The 18,676-nt window shown below is 48.9% G+C and overlaps 5 protein-coding genes and 1 pseudogene across 5 annotated transcripts; 4 read left to right on the top strand and 2 right to left on the bottom strand.

The window, feature by feature from the left end:
• Window positions 1–1,237: 1,237 nt before the first annotated feature.
• Window positions 1,238–4,360, bottom strand: SAPIO_CDS5467 (uncharacterized protein; the record flags this gene model as incomplete). Its single annotated transcript, XM_016787792.1, has 6 exons — window positions 1,238–1,923; window positions 2,006–2,145; window positions 2,299–2,503; window positions 3,071–3,196; window positions 3,399–4,131; window positions 4,253–4,360. 6 exons carry the CDS (start codon window positions 4,358–4,360, stop codon window positions 1,238–1,240), a joined length of 1,998 nt encoding a protein of 665 aa, XP_016642807.1.
• Window positions 4,361–5,085: 725 nt separating this feature from the next.
• SAPIO_CDS5466 (uncharacterized protein) lies at window positions 5,086–6,633 on the top strand (the record flags this gene model as incomplete). The annotated part of the gene is made up of 4 exons (XM_016787791.1): window positions 5,086–5,115; window positions 5,186–5,301; window positions 5,363–5,993; window positions 6,475–6,633. 4 exons carry the CDS (start codon window positions 5,086–5,088, stop codon window positions 6,631–6,633), a joined length of 936 nt encoding a protein of 311 aa, XP_016642806.1.
• A 1,860-nt stretch (window positions 6,634–8,493) lies between these two features.
• SAPIO_CDS5465 (uncharacterized protein) lies at window positions 8,494–10,583 on the bottom strand (the record flags this gene model as incomplete). Its single annotated transcript, XM_016787790.1, has 3 exons — window positions 8,494–9,565; window positions 9,662–10,318; window positions 10,387–10,583. 3 exons carry the CDS (start codon window positions 10,581–10,583, stop codon window positions 8,494–8,496), a joined length of 1,926 nt encoding a protein of 641 aa, XP_016642805.1.
• A 784-nt stretch (window positions 10,584–11,367) lies between these two features.
• SAPIO_CDS5464 (uncharacterized protein) lies at window positions 11,368–12,294 on the top strand (the record flags this gene model as incomplete). Its single annotated transcript, XM_016787789.1, has 2 exons — window positions 11,368–11,577; window positions 11,650–12,294. 2 exons carry the CDS (start codon window positions 11,368–11,370, stop codon window positions 12,292–12,294), a joined length of 855 nt encoding a protein of 284 aa, XP_016642804.1.
• Window positions 12,295–12,395: 101 nt separating this feature from the next.
• On the top strand, window positions 12,396–14,270 carry SAPIO_CDS5463 (annotated as a pseudogene; the record flags this gene model as incomplete).
• A 645-nt stretch (window positions 14,271–14,915) lies between these two features.
• SAPIO_CDS5462 (putative cell differentiation protein rcd1 protein) lies at window positions 14,916–16,167 on the top strand (the record flags this gene model as incomplete). Its single annotated transcript, XM_016787788.1, has 4 exons — window positions 14,916–15,252; window positions 15,311–15,466; window positions 15,536–15,911; window positions 15,984–16,167. 4 exons carry the CDS (start codon window positions 14,916–14,918, stop codon window positions 16,165–16,167), a joined length of 1,053 nt encoding a protein of 350 aa, XP_016642803.1.
• Between the last annotated feature and the right edge of the window lie 2,509 nt (window positions 16,168–18,676).

Here is an 18,676-nt window from a genome sequence, read left to right as displayed (position 1 = left end):
AGTACTTTTTATATATATTAGTTATATTTAGGGGAGTTTTACTTTTAATTAGAACTAATAGTAATTAGTTTTAGTAAGTATTAAATCTAAAAGTTATTAATTCTATTTCTTATTACTTTTTATTTATATAATAAGTAATTACTTATATATTAGATATATTATTACTAGTAAGATTATATATTAGATTTCTTAGTTAAGTAAGTAAGCTATTAAGAAAGTAAGATTATTATTTTTTTCTTAGTAAGTAAGTATAGGAGTGTTTATTTTTATATATAGTAGTGTAAGGTTACTATTAAGCTTGTAATTATATATTGCTTAAGGTAGTATAGTAGTAATATTTAATAGAAATAATAATAATAAAGTTAATTAAAAAAAGAATTAATAATTATTATATTTAAAAAACTTAAAAAACTTATTAAAAAATTTAATTTTTTTTTAAAAAGAAAGAAAAAAAAAGAAATAATTATAGCCTGTAATAGAATACCTAGAAGTGGCTGGTCGCGCCATGATTGAGAGGGTTCTTAAGTAGATATAAGGGAGCAGTTCTAATATGTGGTGTTGGAACTGGTGGATCTTTTGGTCTATTGTGCTAATTGTCACTCCCTTGCAATTATCTTACATAGCCTTAAGCTATAGTAAGAAATAATATTTTTCTATTTCTTTATACTTATAAAATTCTAAAAATATTTCCATTTTTATTAATATCTCCTTTTTTATTATTATAATATCTTAATAAGTTATAATAAAGAAAAGTTATTTTTTTTAAGATAGGTATATATTAGTAATAGTTTTTATATATATTAGTTATAATTATATAAAGTTCTGGTCTAGGTGAGAACTAGTAATAGTTAGTTTTAGTAGTTGCTAGTTCCTATAGTTACTAGTTCTACTATCTATTACTATTGTTCGTGTAACATCTTCTCTGCAAGACTCTAAGATATATTACTATCCCCTTTCAGTAGTTCATACTATTACATTCCCTACATCAGATGTTAGAGACAAAATCCTACAAAGTCTCTTATTTCTTTCCCTTCAATGGTTAGGGTATTGCGGGCCCAATCACGTTAATACTCGAGGTAAGAAACCACCCAGTCCTCTGTGTTGAACTCTAATAATTACAGAACTTAAAACCTTCAAGAAAAAGCCAGAGCTCTCCGCTTTTTTGACATTGCAACAAATAAATCAAAGGAATCTTCAAACTAGCAGAACACAACCATCAGTGATGGCTACTCACAACTCATGCATCGCCCCGCTCCTGCGCAATCCGCTTCCAATAGTCACGCTCCTGCTCCAACTTCGAAATCCGTTCCTCAAGTTCCTCTAACCGCTGGGCTTTTCGTTCCCTCGACTTGCGTGCCGCGAGGGTGTTGCGAGCCCGTTTCATAGCAACGACATCGCTTGGGTCATCGACTATGATTGGGGGCAAGGGCTTCTCACGCCGCCGTGAATTGACGCCAGCCACAGACGAGTGCCGCCCAGGCGAGCCAGCGCCCTTTCGCTTCTTCGCAGTGGCTGAGGCCTCTGTACCCTTCAAACCACTTTGCAACGCAATAGGCGCGTTATGAAACTCAGCCGAGGTTTCCATTGATGGTTCAGGTGGAAAGAGAGGAAACCAGGGGTCATTTGAGCCGGTCTCAAAATCGCAACTGCCTAGGCTTGGTGACATATTAAAAGCATCGTTGAACTCTGGCGAGCCGTCGTACATCGATGGTGAAGTCAGCGCTGTCAACGCCGTCGAGTTTGGTGCTGACATATACGGCTCGTGGACGAGAAGATCTTGTGGTGACACTGTGCCGACGTTTGTGACTGAACTGGCTGAGCTTCCCGCCACATCATACGATGTAGGGAGGCCAGGAGAAGAAAACGCGGTGCCAGACATTCCAGCACTACCAGCCAGCGTCGAAAAATCTTCGAATTCAAGATCTACACCACTCCTGTTAGTCCCTCTTCATTCATCAAACTCGCGACGCTACAGAACCCTGAGTTTGTGTCGTGTCCAACATACCTCTAATATCCATCCTTACAGGCGACTGCGGCAAGCTTCCCGTTCGATGAGTAAAGTACGGTACGGGAGGCCTACGGCTAACAGATCTTGATGGTCGTTGTGAACTTGACCCTCGTGCAGAAAGGCGGTCGGGCGTGGGGCTGGGTCCACTTGAGAAGCTTGGTATTGTGTTTCCAATCCCAGGATTAACGCGTGCCTGGTGGGAATTGAAATTGTCGCGCTGTCCTCTCCCTAGGCTTGGCGAAGCAAGATTGGGATAATTAGGTCGACCTCGAGGTCTTGGATGATCGTACAAGACGAAGTCGTGTTGAGGGGCTTGTTGGAAGTCGCGTGGCACGGGTGGGACCGGCAGACTGGAAGGGGTTGGGGAACGCCATGTTGGAAGGGAATCCGTGATGAAGACGGGAACGTCTTGTTGAGAAATGGTTGCGGTGGTGCGAAGTTTTAGGGGAGAATTGGTAGACGAGAACAGTTCAACCGTGTGGGTGAGCTGCTGGGCTTGATTTTGTGCCAAGTATATATGTTATAGAGAGAAATACCGTTGTGCAAATGAATGCAGGGTGAGCACGATGACGAGGAGAGTGATTACTGCATGGTTTCGGTCATCTTTGGCATTTAGGATTCGAGAAGATGGGTTGATGTAAGAGAAGAGTTCAGGAAAAAAAAAAAAGGAGATGTGGTGCGGGCGACGGTCGTTTTGTATAGGCCTTAGGGCGGCCCAGCACTCCCACTTTCCAGATTGTCACCAGTACGGAGCCGCCGACAAAACAATCGCTGCGATTGTTAGTTGAAAAGGTACTTTCAAAATGTCCCAAGTACTTTGTGGCTGAGTGAGATCGGTATGACTCACACCTTCTTGATATGGCTAGCTTCAAATCTATCATATTCGGTATTACCAATCAAGCAGAGACCGAGGCCCCGCTTCAACTAGCTCTGGGCCTTGGGGTTGCACTGCCTCCGTGTTCATGAGCGATGCCTGCCTACATTGTGCTCCGTACAGTAAACTACTAATATTAGCCAGGCTTGTTAGAGGCTTGCGCTGGGCGAATCACACGCGATACTCACGCCGCTCTCGCCTGCGCTGTTCGTCTGCCAGACTTCCAACCATGAAGTCAACGAGGAAGGTCGAGTTGACAAGGGCAGCAACATCAACATCCTTAGCTCTTATTTCCAAACCCAGCCTCTCTCTATCTTAGTGAGGTGCAAAGGTACGTCGTAATTGATCATAACATCGTAATACCTGTCCAGTAAATCTGTTATATTCTACGACTCATATAAGCGAATTAACTTTTGTTGATGCGAACTTCCTGGATATCGTTTTCTACGATGTCTTTTTTTCCGTCGCGAAAATCTCGCATGAGTGCAAGAAATGCCGATTCCTTCCACTTGTCACCGTCCTCGTGTCCTACAGTTTCCAATATCTTTTTTGCCACGTCTGAGACAGTTGATGAGCCTGGTATCCCGGGCTGCAAGGTGTCTGCCTCTGCAGACTCTTCCAGGATGGAATCGCGTGAGAGATCACTCTTCGGCAATAGTTCGGAGCCTGATGACCTGACTCCATCTACCTCATGGGTCGCTGGAAGATCAACCGTGGGCTCAGGTTGAACGGTGAATCCTTCCAGCTCATGAGAGAGCTGCAGCAAGGCCTCGTCCACACCTTCGAAGTCCTCTCGTTGAGGCATGTGCACTCTCATCCAATCATTGATCTCCGCCCCACCTCCGAGCTTGGGCGTTGAAAACTCCGCTATAGGGAGGTCAAGATTCACCAGTGCGTAAGGCGCGGGCTGGCGCATGACAGTTGTTCTGCTTTGTTGATGGAGAAAGGTTGAAGTGCCCAGAGCTGACGCCGTACGGAATCCATCGATCCCAGTAGAGAGATGGGTAAAAGGGGTATTGTTCGCTTGTTCGGCAAATTCTTTTGCCCAGCCCTCGCGAGTTTGAGCCTGGAGGGGTTGCGCCGCAACGGGATGAGGATGAGCGATGGAAATGGGGTTCCTATACTGCGATGGGCTCGGATATCCCGCATGAATCAGTCCTGGACCAGCCGCTGGTATTGAATGGTTGTCGGCGACAAAGTCTGTAAACGCCTTGTGACCCGGGCTCGAATTGGGAGTCTGTCGAAAGGACTGTATTAGGAGTTAGCCACGTATTCTTGTCGCGCTTTCGAATTCAAAGAAGTTATCGCGATAAGTGTGAGATGGGTACAGTGGATCAAGGCGGGTGTCAAGGGTCCGATTGATACTGTACCTCATGTGGCGGGGCTGAACTAGAGATCCGATCGTGTTGCGTTGCATGGTCTTGTTGCTTGAGAAGGCCCTTCAATGGCGTAGAGCCGGAGCATGAGCTATCTGACATTATGCGTTCGTAAAAAGTAAGATGCTTATTTTTCTGAGAAGAGAAGAGGTTGGATATTTGTCGTGGCGAATGTTTCGTTTTGTATACAAGTGGGTTTTTCGCGAGGCTTTGGATGTGCCTCGGTTCGATAGCGTCAGAAATGGGCAGAGGAGTAAAAATTCCCCAGTTCTTTCTCAGTTGATGAGTTCACCACCATCTTCGACCGAAACATGGATATTGATTGTATTAAGACATGCATCTGCTTGTAAATACCATAAATGATGTCGTATTTTAATTTAACCATCGTGAATTTAATGGACTTGTAAACTATTTTTTGGTAATTCAAGGCTCTTTTGAAATATTTGATGTGTGAAGGGAAGCTAAGGTTATACATTGATCCTCTTTTATTATGTAAGAATCTTGGAGTTTCTGACCATTCATTGAGGCACACGCCTTCAAACCTGTGATGTGGCATTGATCTCACTGTTCCCAGAATGCGCTTCCCCTAATAGTACTAGATAATCTAGCTTCACTTGTCTCTTTTGCTCTGCAGAGTCTCACCATAGCCAACTAAAGCTGTTATTTTTCTTTCAACCCTCTTTCGACCTGCTGATACCTCACACATCACACAAGCCCTCAACCCCTCAACCCTCCGTGGTGGGTCACCTCGAGATCTCCAACATGGTAAGCACTCAACCAAGTCACTGGGGCCGGTCGATTTAACACGAGGCTAGTCCACACAAACAATGCCGAATCCAGGCCATGATGATATGATTGTAAGTAAATTCAGACATGTGTAGAGAGCTGTTCCCGCCGAATGCCGCTGACCATGTGCGATCCGGTTAGCATGATGCGGTGCTTGATTATTATGGCCGGAGGTTGGCAACCTGCTCGAGCGACCGGACGATAAAGATTTTTGAGATTGATGGCGAATCCCAGCGCCTCCTGGAGACATTGAAAGGGTAATAATACCTTTTACTCCAACGCAAAGCGGTTCCGTGCGGGTACTTATCGTTCCAATAGACACGAAGGAGCTGTTTGGTGTGTATCGTGGGCGCACCCCAAGTACGGGAATATTCTGGCATCTGCTGGTTATGACGGAAAGGTTTTTATCTGGCGGGAACAGAACGGCCAATGGCAGAAAATTTTCGATTTTGCCCTCCACAAAGCATCCGTCAACTTAGTCTCCTGGTCGCCTCACGAGTCGGGTTGTCTCCTTGCCTGCGCATCCTCTGACGGCAATGTGAGCGTTCTGGAGTTCAAAGATAACTCCTTTGATCATAGGACATTCCCTGCTCATGGCCTCGGGGTCAATTCCGTTTCCTGGGCTCCTGCTACCAACCCCGGTAGCTTAATGACGAGCTCCCCTCCCTCTGATTCAACGGGTGTTAGACGATTCGTCACTGGTGGCTGTGACAACTTGCTGAAGATCTGGATCTACGACGGAGCTACACAAACGTACACCCTGGAACATGAACCTCTTTCTGGGCATACCGATTGGGTGAGAGACGTGGCTTGGTCCCCCTCTCTGCTCCAGAAGTCTTACATCGCGTCGGCATCCCAAGACAAGACCGTCCGCATATGGACTTCGGATCCCAGCACAAATGGCCAATGGGCTTGTAAGACATTAAACTTTGATTCTCCAGTGTGGAGAGTCAGTTGGTCTCTGAGCGGGAATGTTCTTGCAGCGAGCAGCGCGGATAATAGGGTAACTTTGTGGAAGGAAAACCTTAGTGGGGACTGGGAGTGTGTCAAGTCCATCGAGGAATAACTTGAATACCTTGTCTCTGACTTTGCGTATGCTAAAGCAAAACCCTTATGTTATAGCCCTATAAACTACTATCCCGCAATGCACCTCCCATTCTCCAAGAGGTGTTCTCTCTAACCACACATATTTCCAAAGCTGTCCCATTTATGGCGTGCTCGGAGCGGAGCACAAGGGTCCGTCGACGTTGAACTGGCGTCGAATGCCACCGAAGTAAGCGCAGGTGTCGGGGCGCGCGAGGCGTTGATACTGTAAATGTGCCAAGAGAACACTGCCTGGTGAACCGCCTTCCGGCCTCCCTAGCCATATTTCATCGAAGCCCGATCACACTCATTTCCAAGGTCCACACACGCCTAATCCACACCTTTAGCTTACCATCCACCCCATCGATGTTGTCCAGTTCCAAGCCCTCCCACCAGCATCTCCTGGCAGGCTTTCTCCAAAAGAGGAGCAGCTTCTGCGCCATACCAACCACACTCCCGCCCATCTCTGTGCCACGGATATCACTGCGCAGCCGTGCGAGGGCTAGGCTGCACACAACTGCCTTGTTTGGTTCCCCCGCGCGATGACCCCACTTGTCCTCGCGGTTGAAGCCCCTTGTGGATAAATGTAAGCATATCTCTGCCGACTCTGCCGTTACTAACATCAAGGTGACCTACCCTGCCGTAAGCATCTCTATCAGATGAGATTCTGTCGTACCAGGTTCGTCACTCCGTTTTAAGCCTGAGAATATTCCATCTTGTTTCAAGAGTGCAGACGCTGCGGCTCGCTTGACTTGGATCATTTCGGCCGGACCTATGTCAGCTTGCGGCGGGATAGCATAGAAGTCTAGGTCTTCCCGAAGTACTATAATCCCCGCCCTCCTTGAGGCATCATCTTTTGATTCATTTGATACTCCATCTCCATCGTGCGGGGGAGACTGGGTAGGTTCCGGGATGGCCTGGGCCACATCTCGGAAGAAATCTAGCATGTATTGAAGCGATACCGGATCATACTAAGGGAACCGTTAGGCAATTATATGCGCATGCCATTTGGGTGGTATCTCACATCGACTTGGACAGCATCCCCGTCAGAGAATCCGCCCATATGACCTTCTGGGAAAAGGCCATTTGGGAAAAGGGAAAGAAGAACGAATTCAGGGAGCGTTAGGAGCTCGTCTCTTGACAATACAAATCGGGTACCCCTAAATGATGTTGGCGATGAGAGTTCCGCAACGTTTAAATCATTATATTTACCTTAGGTCCATGGTAATGGTCTCATCAGCGCCGACATCTCAACCAGGGACGTTAGTAATCATGACAAGGACAATAAAATGATGAATGGTTGGAAGGTATGATACCTCCTATAGCATTTGTAGGCGGGCCACCTTGCTGCACCTGAGTAATTATGCTTGAAGCTCCACCGGCGGTAGCCATTAGATATGTAAATGACTGAAGGGGACTGGGTCCTTCTGAATATGCGGGGGGTGGTTCAACTTCGTCTTCCTTCGAAGAAACTGCCTTGGTATCCCGACTGGCGTCTTGCTTCGATTTGGATTGAATACACTGGTGCGAGATGGGCGAGTCGCTAGAGATCGAGAGACTTCCGGGGTCGTAGGCAGGAACGGAAGAAAGCTGGGGGATTTCGTTTGTATGCAATGGCTCGTCGGTATATTGCGAGTGGCGCTCGTGTTCGTCAAGTCTATTATCCTCACAAATGTGGTCGTCGTAGAGCGAAGAGAATGGAGGGGGCCGAGAAGATGAAGCTTCTGAAACTGGATAGATTGGGGGCTGTAACTGGGCCCCACTAGGAGATCTGAGGTCGTCCTCAGTAACCTTCACGTCGCCGTCGTCGGCGGAGGTTGGCGGCGATGAGAAGGACACGGGTTGCCCGTTCCGGGGTGGCTGTTTAGGGAACAACGTGGTTGCGGTTCAAAGTATTGTGTCTCGTAAAAGTGGATCGTGAATATGATGACCGTCGATTATAAGCAACAGAGCGCTATTAGGAGGTGGGCGGGACCTTCAAGACAGCAATGCCAAAGCACTGCACTCTCGCATGTTCAAGGATCAAGGAGACACAGGGTGAGTGGGACGCAGTGGAGTTTCCTAAGAAGAAGGTTGGGGCATTTATCACCATTGGTCACGGACAATTATCGGGAAAATACGGCGCTTAGTCGTAATTAGCTGTTAATTTTGATTGGGTGGAACCGCCCCGCCTCGATCATCAAACCTTAAATCGAATTCAATTCTGAATATGAAATTGAGAAAAGTAGCCTTGTGTTTTGACTCTCCTTTGTTTCCGCAACGAAGAAATACCTGCAAAGACACCATTTCATTGTTGAATCGACTGCATAATGATCGCTCAAACTTATTCACAACTCTAATACTGATCTGTAATAATACTGTGACTGCTAAACAATAGCGGCATCTTCGTCGCTTGTATCGCCGAATATTGCGGTGAAAACTTGCGTGGGAGGGCGGAACACGATTGAATCTTTCGTACTGCCGGGCGCGTCGGCCATAGACTGACTGGCACTTGGTGCCGAGGATGGCTTAACGGCTATCATGGCATCCGGCCTCGGCTCTTGGGCTCGAGATTCCTGGGTATTGCCCTTGGCTTGGGTTGGTGGTTTCACATTGAAACGTTTACACAGTAATTGCTGAGGGGTGAATAAAGCTCGAGACCGAGTTGCGATACCAAACATACCTAGCTTAGCTGCGTCAAAGGCAGTATCCTGTAAATCAACTTCAGTCCCTTGTGATGGGTTCGTTGACTGACTTGCCGGCATTGGGGCGGATACTGATGAGGTCGTGAAGCGCGAGGCTATGGGGCCAACCATGGGCTTGAATATTTCCGCACACTTCGCGAACTCTTCCAGTTCTTGTGCGAAGTCTACCTGACTCATGTCCTCTGGTCTGGAGGGCATTTCCGCGAGAAGCCCGCAACTGTAGGAAAGGAATTGATGATACCTTGCCCGCTTCCCAGGGTTAGCCATATACGGGCCACTCCCCACCCGATCCCTGGCGAGAGCAGCCCTAGCTACCTCCTGGCTAAGATGAGGTGCCCACCTTTTCGCAGGTGGTGACCTCTCCCGCAGGACGTGATTCGCTTGGGTCCTAGGGAGCACCTCGCCTGCTGCTGGTAGGTCTCTATTCTTCGTTATGGCGACGAGTCTGTCTCTGGTAGTAGCGGTCATGTAGTCGAAGACGGATCTGCCAGGAAGCCGCGACTCTCCCAGCATCTGTGCTCTGGCGTTGGAATCGCGAGGCGTCGAAAATGGGGCATCGGCAGAAGGACGTGACCGAGCAGAGCACGGTTGCGCCACCGCCCACCGGGTGGCGTCCCATGACTTTGGAATAATTAGGGGTTGTGGGTAGTGGAATGGGGCGTAGGGATAATTCGTGTCCGAGTACTTCGATGGTCGGAAGATGAAACCTGTCAACGGCGACAGCCTATCATGACCTGCCACTTTGATAGACTTGCTGGTCGTGTTTATATGGGCATGGTGTAACGCCTGTCCTTTCAATGGGTATTTCTTTGGAACTCGCTTCCCCCGGTTTCTGCCAGAAAACACTAACCTGGGGCCAATGTCCTCGTGTTCGGAATCACTATCGTCTGAGATACCTGTCCCAATGCCACCCCGGGCGAAGGGCGCGTCACCCTGCGCCTTTTGCACGAAGGCAGTAGGACTAAATAAATTTTCGTCCTCAATCCGGTTTACATTGTGGCCGCGACGGAGAGGTGGGTGCGAGCTTGGTGATAGTATATGAATTCCATGGCCGACACCGCTGCGGTCAGGCTTTCTGTATGATGAGACGGGGGAAATATCCTTGGGCGAGAAAAGGTAGGTATCGGAGACTCCCCGAGGGAGAATATCGTTGCTAGATCCGTCTAGACCAAGACAAACTTTCCTACGAACCTTCGGTCCAACGCCTTGGCCTTCCTTCCATCCCATTTTCCCTAAGAGAACGGCGCCCATCGTATCATTCTTTCCTCTGAGAAGACCCACAAGACCACGCCTTGATGTTCTGGAATGGCTCTCTTGTCCAACTCCGGTAAATGCTTCAGCTGTACGAAGCTGTTGGGCCTCTGCGGCTTCGGCAAGATCCTCCTCGTCCATAAAATCCTCGGGAGCTTTCGGGTGCGGCTTCGAAGAATCACTATGACGGTTGGCGCGGCTCGAAATGAACTGAGAAGGAGCCCATCCTTCTCTTGAACCGACAGTGTTATAGAATCTGCATGGGTTGAGTCAGAATATGATTAGAACTGTTTAATACATCTTGTCAACAGGAAAAACACTCACCCTGCACTCCACCCGCCCCGGAAGGCACCGTGAAGGCGCTTCCTACCGCGGTCGTCTCTCACTTCCTGCTTGTACAAGGGAATGTACTTCCCGTGGTCACTGATCGTGTCGCGAGTTGGCGTTCCATACCAGACGAACGGGGCTCTGTCATCTTTCCCATTCGATTCGAATACTGTGCGAGGACGTTTCAGAGACATAGAAACGGGATAATTTGTAGGTGTGATTATATCATGGCAAGAAGCAGATGGGATCTCAGGTGAGAGAAATGGTAATAATACCCGCTTGTCACCTTCGATATAGTGTAATAATGTATTAATGAATAATAATCACTAGCTTCATTGTGCAATTATGCAATGTTTGACGAACGCCACTCTGCGAAGGTGCCCTCTCGTATTGGTTGGCTCCCCCAACAGCCTACCCAAGGGCAATAATGCTTCATTGTCAGGAGCCAGTGTGGCTTGAAATTGGCCCAAACGGCAAGACTCTATTATTACACTGAATCCAGGAGTTGTCAAGAGCACATTCACCATTCGATTCGTCTAATTCTATTTTGAGTTTCAACGCCAGCCCAGCTGGTGGTATCCATCAGTTACCAAGGATAGGCTACCAGATCTCTCAGTTGCCTCCTTTACTGCGCACCTACAGGCTACAATGAACAGTTCGGGGCCTCAGAGAATTGACCTCGCACGGACAAGTTCCTTACGGACTCATCCGCCACCCTCCAACGTGAATGCCCTCCCATCCTCAACGCCCGTCCATCATACGCGACAGAAGCCAGCACAGCGTCCTTTCCAGGAGAGTAATGACTTAGAGACCAATTTTGAGCCGCGGCTGCATCATCACAGGCGTTCGGACGTTGGCAATCGCCAAAGCCCACAGAGCCCACCATCACTTCGCCCTGAGACATCACAGCCTAATCGACGAAGTAGTACCCGATCAACTCACGCACCCCATCAACACCATCTACGTCCGCCAGCCGACATGGTTGCGAGTGCAGGGCTACCCAATGATGCAGGATCTGGTCCTAACGCTCATGCATCGGACACCCGACATCCTGCATCATCTGCGAAACACAGCCGATCTAGGACCACGATCCCTACCCAGTCGGGGAAGTGGATTCTAGGCAAAACCATCGGGGCTGGTAGCATGGGAAAAGTCAAGTTGGCCCGAAAAGAAGACGGGACGGAACAGGTTTGTGTCCCTTCTAGGACGTCGTTGCTCTAACACATTCGTGCGAACATGCGATAACCGTTTCCCTACCAGGCGGCCTGCAAAATCATTCCGAGAGGCTCAACTGATGAAGGCCACCAGAGCCGAGCAGACAAGGAACGAGCCGATCACTCGAAAGAAATTAGAACTGCCCGAGAGGCTGCAATCGGAACGCTGCTTAATCACCCCCACATCTGTGGCTTACGGGACGTTGTTCGGACGAATTACCACTGGTATATGCTCTTCGAATTCGTCAACGGTGGGCAGATGCTGGACTACATAATATCTCATGGAAAGCTGAAGGAAAAGCAAGCCCGGAAGTTCAGCCGACAGATTGCTAGCGCACTTGATTACTGCCATCGCAATAGTATTGTGCACCGAGATTTGAAGATTGAAAACATTCTGATCAGCAAGACTGGCGATATTAAAATCATCGACTTCGGCCTTAGCAACCTCTTCTCTCCTAGATCTCACCTCAAGACGTTCTGTGGAAGCCTTTATTTTGCTGCCCCCGAGTTGCTCCAGGCGCGTGCCTACACAGGCCCTGAAGTCGATGTTTGGAGCTTTGGCATAGTGCTCTATGTCCTTGTCTGTGGCAAGGTCCCATTTGATGACCAAAGCATGCCGGCTTTACATGCAAAGATCAAGAAGGGTGCTGTTGATTATCCTTCCTGGCTTTCCTCCGGTATTACTCCCTAGTTTTAAGACATCCCTCATCCCGTTTTGTTAGCTGACTGTCAACAGACTGCAAGCACTTGATGTCGCGAATGCTGGTCACAGACCCTCGGCAGAGAGCGACCATGCACGAGGTGCTGAACCATGCTTGGATGACGAAAGGATATCCTGGGCCCCCAGACAATTATTTGCCGCCTCGGGAGCCCTTGAGTTTACCCCTCGACCAAGACATTATAAACGCCATGACAGGATTCAATTTCGGTTCCCCAGAATCGATCAGAAGCCAGTTGACCAGGACGATAGAGTCCGAAGAATACCAACGCGCCATTCGTCTATACCAGCGTGATAAAGAGCTGCCCCAACCCTCCAAAGACATCGAAAAGAAACGTGGGTTCGGATTCGACTTCTACCGACGTAGGAATTCTGGTAATAGTCGAGATACCCTATCCACGCCGAGTTCGGAGGTTTTACAGCTCGGCAACGATCCACTTAATGCTTTCAGCCCCCTGATCTCGATCTATTACCTTGTCCGCGAGCGAAAAGAACGAGAGCGTATTGTCACAACATCACACCCGGCATCACCCACAAACCATAAAGAGACCAACGCAGTACCGGAAATCGCACCCCCCCAGGAAGCACACACAAATACGGCAGCTTACGAAATGCCCGGCGAGAAATCGACCGGCGGTCGCTCACGACCACGGGCCCGCACACATGGTGAGGATGAAATACCTGAGGCAATGCGCAAGATTGCTCTATCCCCAACAAATGCCCAGCCACCTGATTCTCGTCTTGATGTGCCTCAGCGGAAGGAAGGAACTGCTGCCGGTCTATTGCGGCGGTTTAGTACCAGAAAGAAGAGAGAGCCCGAGCGACTAGAGAAAGATCGCTCTCACCCACCAGTCGTACAGGTACACTCTCCAATCGATGTGGAATCTCCCCCGACGCCTCGCAAGAGCTTTAGTATTCGCAGAAGCAGGAGGGATCGTGAAGATTATGCCAGTCTTCGCACAGGTGGGAGCCAGCCACATCATAGCGATCTATTAAGTCCCCCGGCCTCCTCCGGCGGCGGAAGTCGTCATACAAGGTTGGGCCTGGGTCGATCCACCAGCGTCAACTCTGCAGACCTAAGACGGAGGGGATCAGCCCGAATTTCAAAGGATCCGCCACCAACAAGTGGGTCCGACCAATCTGCTATATATGAGCGCGGTCCATCGGAGCGCGGTCCAGACCTTAAACCAAGGTCCTCTTCCGTACGCGCGAAATCCCTTGGCCATGCCAGACGTGAAAGTATCCAACGGAGAAGACTCCTTCGAGAAGAGGCTAGGGAGGCCAACGTTCCGGAGGAAACAGACCAAGATCACGGCGAGCAAAGTGGTCTTTCAACCGATAGGCTTGATAGTTCAGACCTCGCTAAGCCAGTCTTCTTGAAGGGGTTGTTCAGTGTGTCAACGACATCTCCGAAATCCGTGCCAGAAATACGCGCCGAACTCAAGAGAGTCCTTAGTCAGTTGGGCGTTGATTATGCGGAGATCAGGGGCGGGTTCAGCTGTCGCCATACTCCGAGCATTGACCTGAGAAAGGTCGTTGACCAACCAGCAAGCCCACCCATTCACACTCCCGGACATAAGAGACGGTTTAGTTTTGGAGGTTTGATAGGAGGCGTCGACAAGGAGCGAGAGGAGATGCGTGAATTCGACCGTCCCCCAATGACGCCAAGAACACCAAATAAAGGCGTAACCGACGCCGTGTCCTCCAATTCTGATATTTCCGAGGGGAGTGGCCCGCCGGACCATGGTTTTGGGACACGGCGCGCAGCTGGCGAAACAACAACCCAGGTTCAAAGTGACCTTGGCGGCAGCATGATCCTGGAATTCGAAATTTTTATTGTCAAGGTGCCGCTGCTATCCCTTCACGGTATCCAATTTAAGCGCATAGCCGGAAATACCTGGCAGTACAAGAGTATGGCAGACCAAATACTCAGGGAGATCAGACTTTGAATTCCTGTCTTCTCCTCATCTTGGCAGTCCCGCAAGCCTAACTTTTCGCAGCCACTGGGGTGAAACCGACGTGTAATCAGGGGGGTCTTGAATGACATGACGGGAGGGGCATTACTTGTTCGACGAAAGCCATGGGGCTTATCCTACTAGGGCACATGTTTACTTATTATATAGGTCGTCGGGGCTTTGAAGCCAAGGGAAGGCATGCTTCATTTATTATTGTAATAATTCTGTACCTTGAGACATGCGTCTCCTCGAAACACACTCCAACCATACGTGTAATTTTAGTGTGTTCTGTTGAGCCAGCGTGATCGTATTTAGCCGATAATTAACCATATATTCCTGAAACCCCAGGTTTGGGTCCCATCGAAAGCACTATTCATCCTCATCAACCCGTTCGCTTTCCTGACACCTAAGCGACGCCAAACTCTCAATGAAAATTTCCTTCCTCTCTCTTCCACGAATCGAATCACCATAACCTTTAAGCGAAGGCCCCGCCATAAACGCCAAGTTACGATATCCAGCCCTCTCATAATCTCGGCGTCGCAGAAAGGTCACATCCTCCACACGACAAGCGAGAAGCTCGCACGGATGTAGGCTCCGAGGAATGGTTTGGAGAAAACAGCAGCCTCGCCAACATTGAAAATGATGCCAACACACGTCTACGGGCACCACCAGCTGTACCCCCATGGGGATGCCCCCTGGTTGCAAACCACGCAGCAACATCAGGCTGCGGCTGTTTCTGCAGCCCAGCAACAGCACTACAGTCGGATTCCCACTATGCACAACTCATTGGGCGGGCTATCTGCATCCCATGGTCACGATACCGGTCATGAGCCGTTGATCTCGGAAGATAATCGAAGGACAATGGCTTATATCGCGGATCTGCTCAATGAGAATACAAGGGAGGCCGCCCTCCTTGAGCTAAGCAAGAAGCGGGAACAGGTGCCCGAACTTGCGCTTATTCTATGGCATTCCTTCGGTTAGTAGTCATCTAGGAATGTAGCGTTTATTTTATTCTTGCTAATGCCTTTTCTCAGGAGTGATGACATCTTTGCTACAGGAAATTATTTCTGTCTACACGCTTCTCAACCCGTCTCAGCTCACCGCCGCTGCTTCAAACCGTGTTTGTAACGCCTTGGCTCTTCTTCAATGTGTTGCCTCACACAACGAGACCCGCACCCTTTTCCTCAACGGTAAGCGTCTTGCCCCGAATTCCAATCTGGTAACTTGCTTGTGTTTTTCTCGCGTTCTAACGGCCATAGCTCATATCCCCCTCTTTCTGTATCCTTTCTTGAACACGACATCAAAATCAAGGCCCTTCGAATACCTTCGATTAACCTCTCTGGGTGTCATTGGGGCCCTCGTCAAAAATGACTCCACAGAAGTCATTAATTTCCTTCTCACGACGGAAATAATCCCCCTTTGTCTCCGTATCATGGAGACGGGTTCGGAACTCAGCAAGACTGTGGCTATTTTCATTGTCCAGAAGATTCTACTCGACGACAATGGCCTCAACTACATATGCGCAACATACGAACGTTTTTACGCCGTTGGCACCGTCTTGAGCAACATGGTCAACCAACTTGTTGAGCAGCAAACCGCGCGACTTCTGAAGCATGTCGTCCGCTGTTTTCTTCGGTATGGTGTATTCCAATCTTGGCCTCCCTCGATACCAATGCTTCAGTTCGCTGACATCTATTCGTGTTCTAGACTGAGTGATAATGCTCGAGCACGAGAGGCTCTCAGACAATGTCTCCCAGAACCCCTTCGGGATGCGACATTCTCGTCGGTTCTCCGAGATGACGCCGCGACGAAAAGGTGCCTTGCGCAGCTTCTTATCAACCTTTCGGACAATGTCGTTGATCATGGTAGTGGGAATCACCCGGGCCTCTAGCTGTACGTCCTCAGTGCAGCATTCCCATTATCTCACTTAGGGAATTTTGCATAAACAGTCAAATATCTCAGGCTTCAGGGCGTCCCTACTTCAACAAAAACAAGCAACATTCTCGCACCTTGCACTACACTATGCCCCCTCCCCCCTCTTATGCTTCTGTGCTTTGCGCAGGTCAGTCCTAGCTATATCTCACATGCAACAGATGTGAAGGTTGAGATAAGTGAAAATCTCAATAATGACTAATATCTGAGCATGTTAGATAGGAGGGGTTGATGAGAAGTACCTCGTCAATATCATATCCATCTGGAGAGCACTGCCCTCCTTGGCCCTCGGCAATTTGTCTTCATTCCTCTAGTTGCACGTCGCCTTGGTCATAACGAATACATTATACCCCCCTGTACTCTAGATTAAAAGAGAAACAAAAAAGAATAAAATAATGATACATCTTCTTTCCTCGCTCTAAATCACAGGTTTCACGGCAAGCTACTTGTGGGCTTGCTCATATGCTCCCTGTGTTACTTTGAATCAGCATGGCATGTCATTAGTAAGTGGCCTTGTCGTCCAGTGGAACTGAGGGGCTGTCTTCACGATCTTGTCCCATCATACACAAGGTAAATCATGGTGAGTTGGCGACTTTAAGGTTACTATTGTGGCAGTGAATGTTCCAGGTCGCCACCGACCTCGACGCAGCAAAGGATACTGATTTGTTTGCATCTCATAGGGCTACGGGAGTGCTTGTCGAATGTTGCATACATGATATGATGCAAGTCTGCAAGGCAATTGGGGAAATAGCGGAGGATTGGTAATTGGATGTATTTCGCGTGCTCCAATGAAGATGGAGGAGAGGGAGGCGAAGACCTCGGTGCCATCGTCGACATCAGCCCTACCGGGAAAAGACAAATCCGCCGTTTTGCCAAACAATAGTGACTTTCTCCAGCCAAAAACGGCGGTGGCAGGCCTGCAGGTGATACATAGGTACCATAAATGCTGTGTAGTACTAGTATTAGTACGCTCATGCACCACGAGTTATGGAACTCAAAAACATACAGGACCAAGGTTGTGTACGAAGTACGAAGTACATGAGCAGCACCGTGCATCGTCATCCTTTGATGCAAGGCCTTGATAGGTCAGCCCTATACGAGCAAGATTTTAATTACACCTGTGTACAATTACGGCCGTACTTCATAATGACAATTGGGTTGTCGCACTGCAAAGTCCCAAGAGAGTCATTGAAGTACCTTTGTATCACCAATCTCCAGGGTACCTCAGTACGTTTTTGTTGGACCTTTCCTCGATAATGAGTAAAAGCTTCAAAAGTTCCGCCTCTACGAAGTACTCTCCACTCGTATGTGCTTCGTACTTGTACGACAATCGGCTTGCTCGTTCCTATGCCTTGGCGTATTATCAACGACGGAATTCGACACATCCTCGTTCATCAGTAAATTACAGGCCGAGCCTTGCAAACTGCCTTCGCATCCTGTTCATTTAGTCCAGAACCATCTACGAAGTAGTTTCTCGAAATACCCTTCCTGTCTCGCCCGCTGCTTAGAGGGCAAGTCCAGCTGGGCTAGTTGAAGGTGGTTACGAACAGTTAGCACCGCTTCCCAATCCACAAGCCCATAACAGCGTTCCCTTCACATCCAGCACCGTGGGTGTGGGCGAGGTCCAGGCTCTGAGGAAACGATCCTCGACTGCTTGCCTGTTTTCACGTCGGCGCAACTGAAGAAATCAGGACGCAGGTTCGGGTGGCTTCATGTACGCTGCAGGGTGGTACACCTTGCCGTTTTCCTTCAGGCCAAGGCAGATGAGAACGTCAACTGGTTCTTCCTGTCAGCACCTTAACACGCCTGGCTGGACTGTGCACCACGAGGCCAAGGTCAATGCCGATAGCATCCATGGACCTGGAAACTTCTCTCCAAGAGAAAGGATGCTTCCTTGCGAGATTAGCATAGCCCCGAAACAAATTTAGCAATCAATTAACTGTGGAGTACCGATGTAGAGTACTTTGTACTCCGCAATGGTTCCTCTCCTCGAGGCCAGTCGAAGGAGAATGGCAGGGCTGAATAGCCACGCTGGTGTATGTGTAATAACCCCGCTTCCTTCGAAGTGCTGGGCACCATTATTGATATTTGTGAGAGGGACTTTCGAGTCCCCAGTACTCGGTCCTATTCTTCGACTACTTCCTGATTCGTAATTTTGTCCGATCCCATTGTGGCTGGGCGAGCCCCTTGATAGGAGCACTTACGAGGGGATCAACGGTGTGGGGTCCTTCGAAAGTACTCTCGGTGTACTACTCCGTCACACATGTGGAAGAAGTACTACGGAGTACCGCCTCCTTTCCTTTTCCACGAGCGTTGTGTGCACGCATTGTCGTATTCGTCCATATACTCCCACACAAATGCCACGTAGGTTGGTTTTGCTATTAGTACTTCGTACTGTCCTCCCAGCCCACTCCGTCTCAATTCGCGAACCGCAATAGTGCCTCCATCCCATTGGTCAGGAGTCCGAG

Source organism: Scedosporium apiospermum, assembly GCF_000732125.1.
Source record: "Scedosporium apiospermum strain IHEM 14462 chromosome Unknown SEQ_SAPIO_0098, whole genome shotgun sequence".
Taxonomy (NCBI): Eukaryota; Fungi; Ascomycota; class Sordariomycetes; order Microascales; family Microascaceae; genus Scedosporium; species Scedosporium apiospermum.
This window is presented reverse-complemented; position numbering and strand designations above follow the sequence as displayed.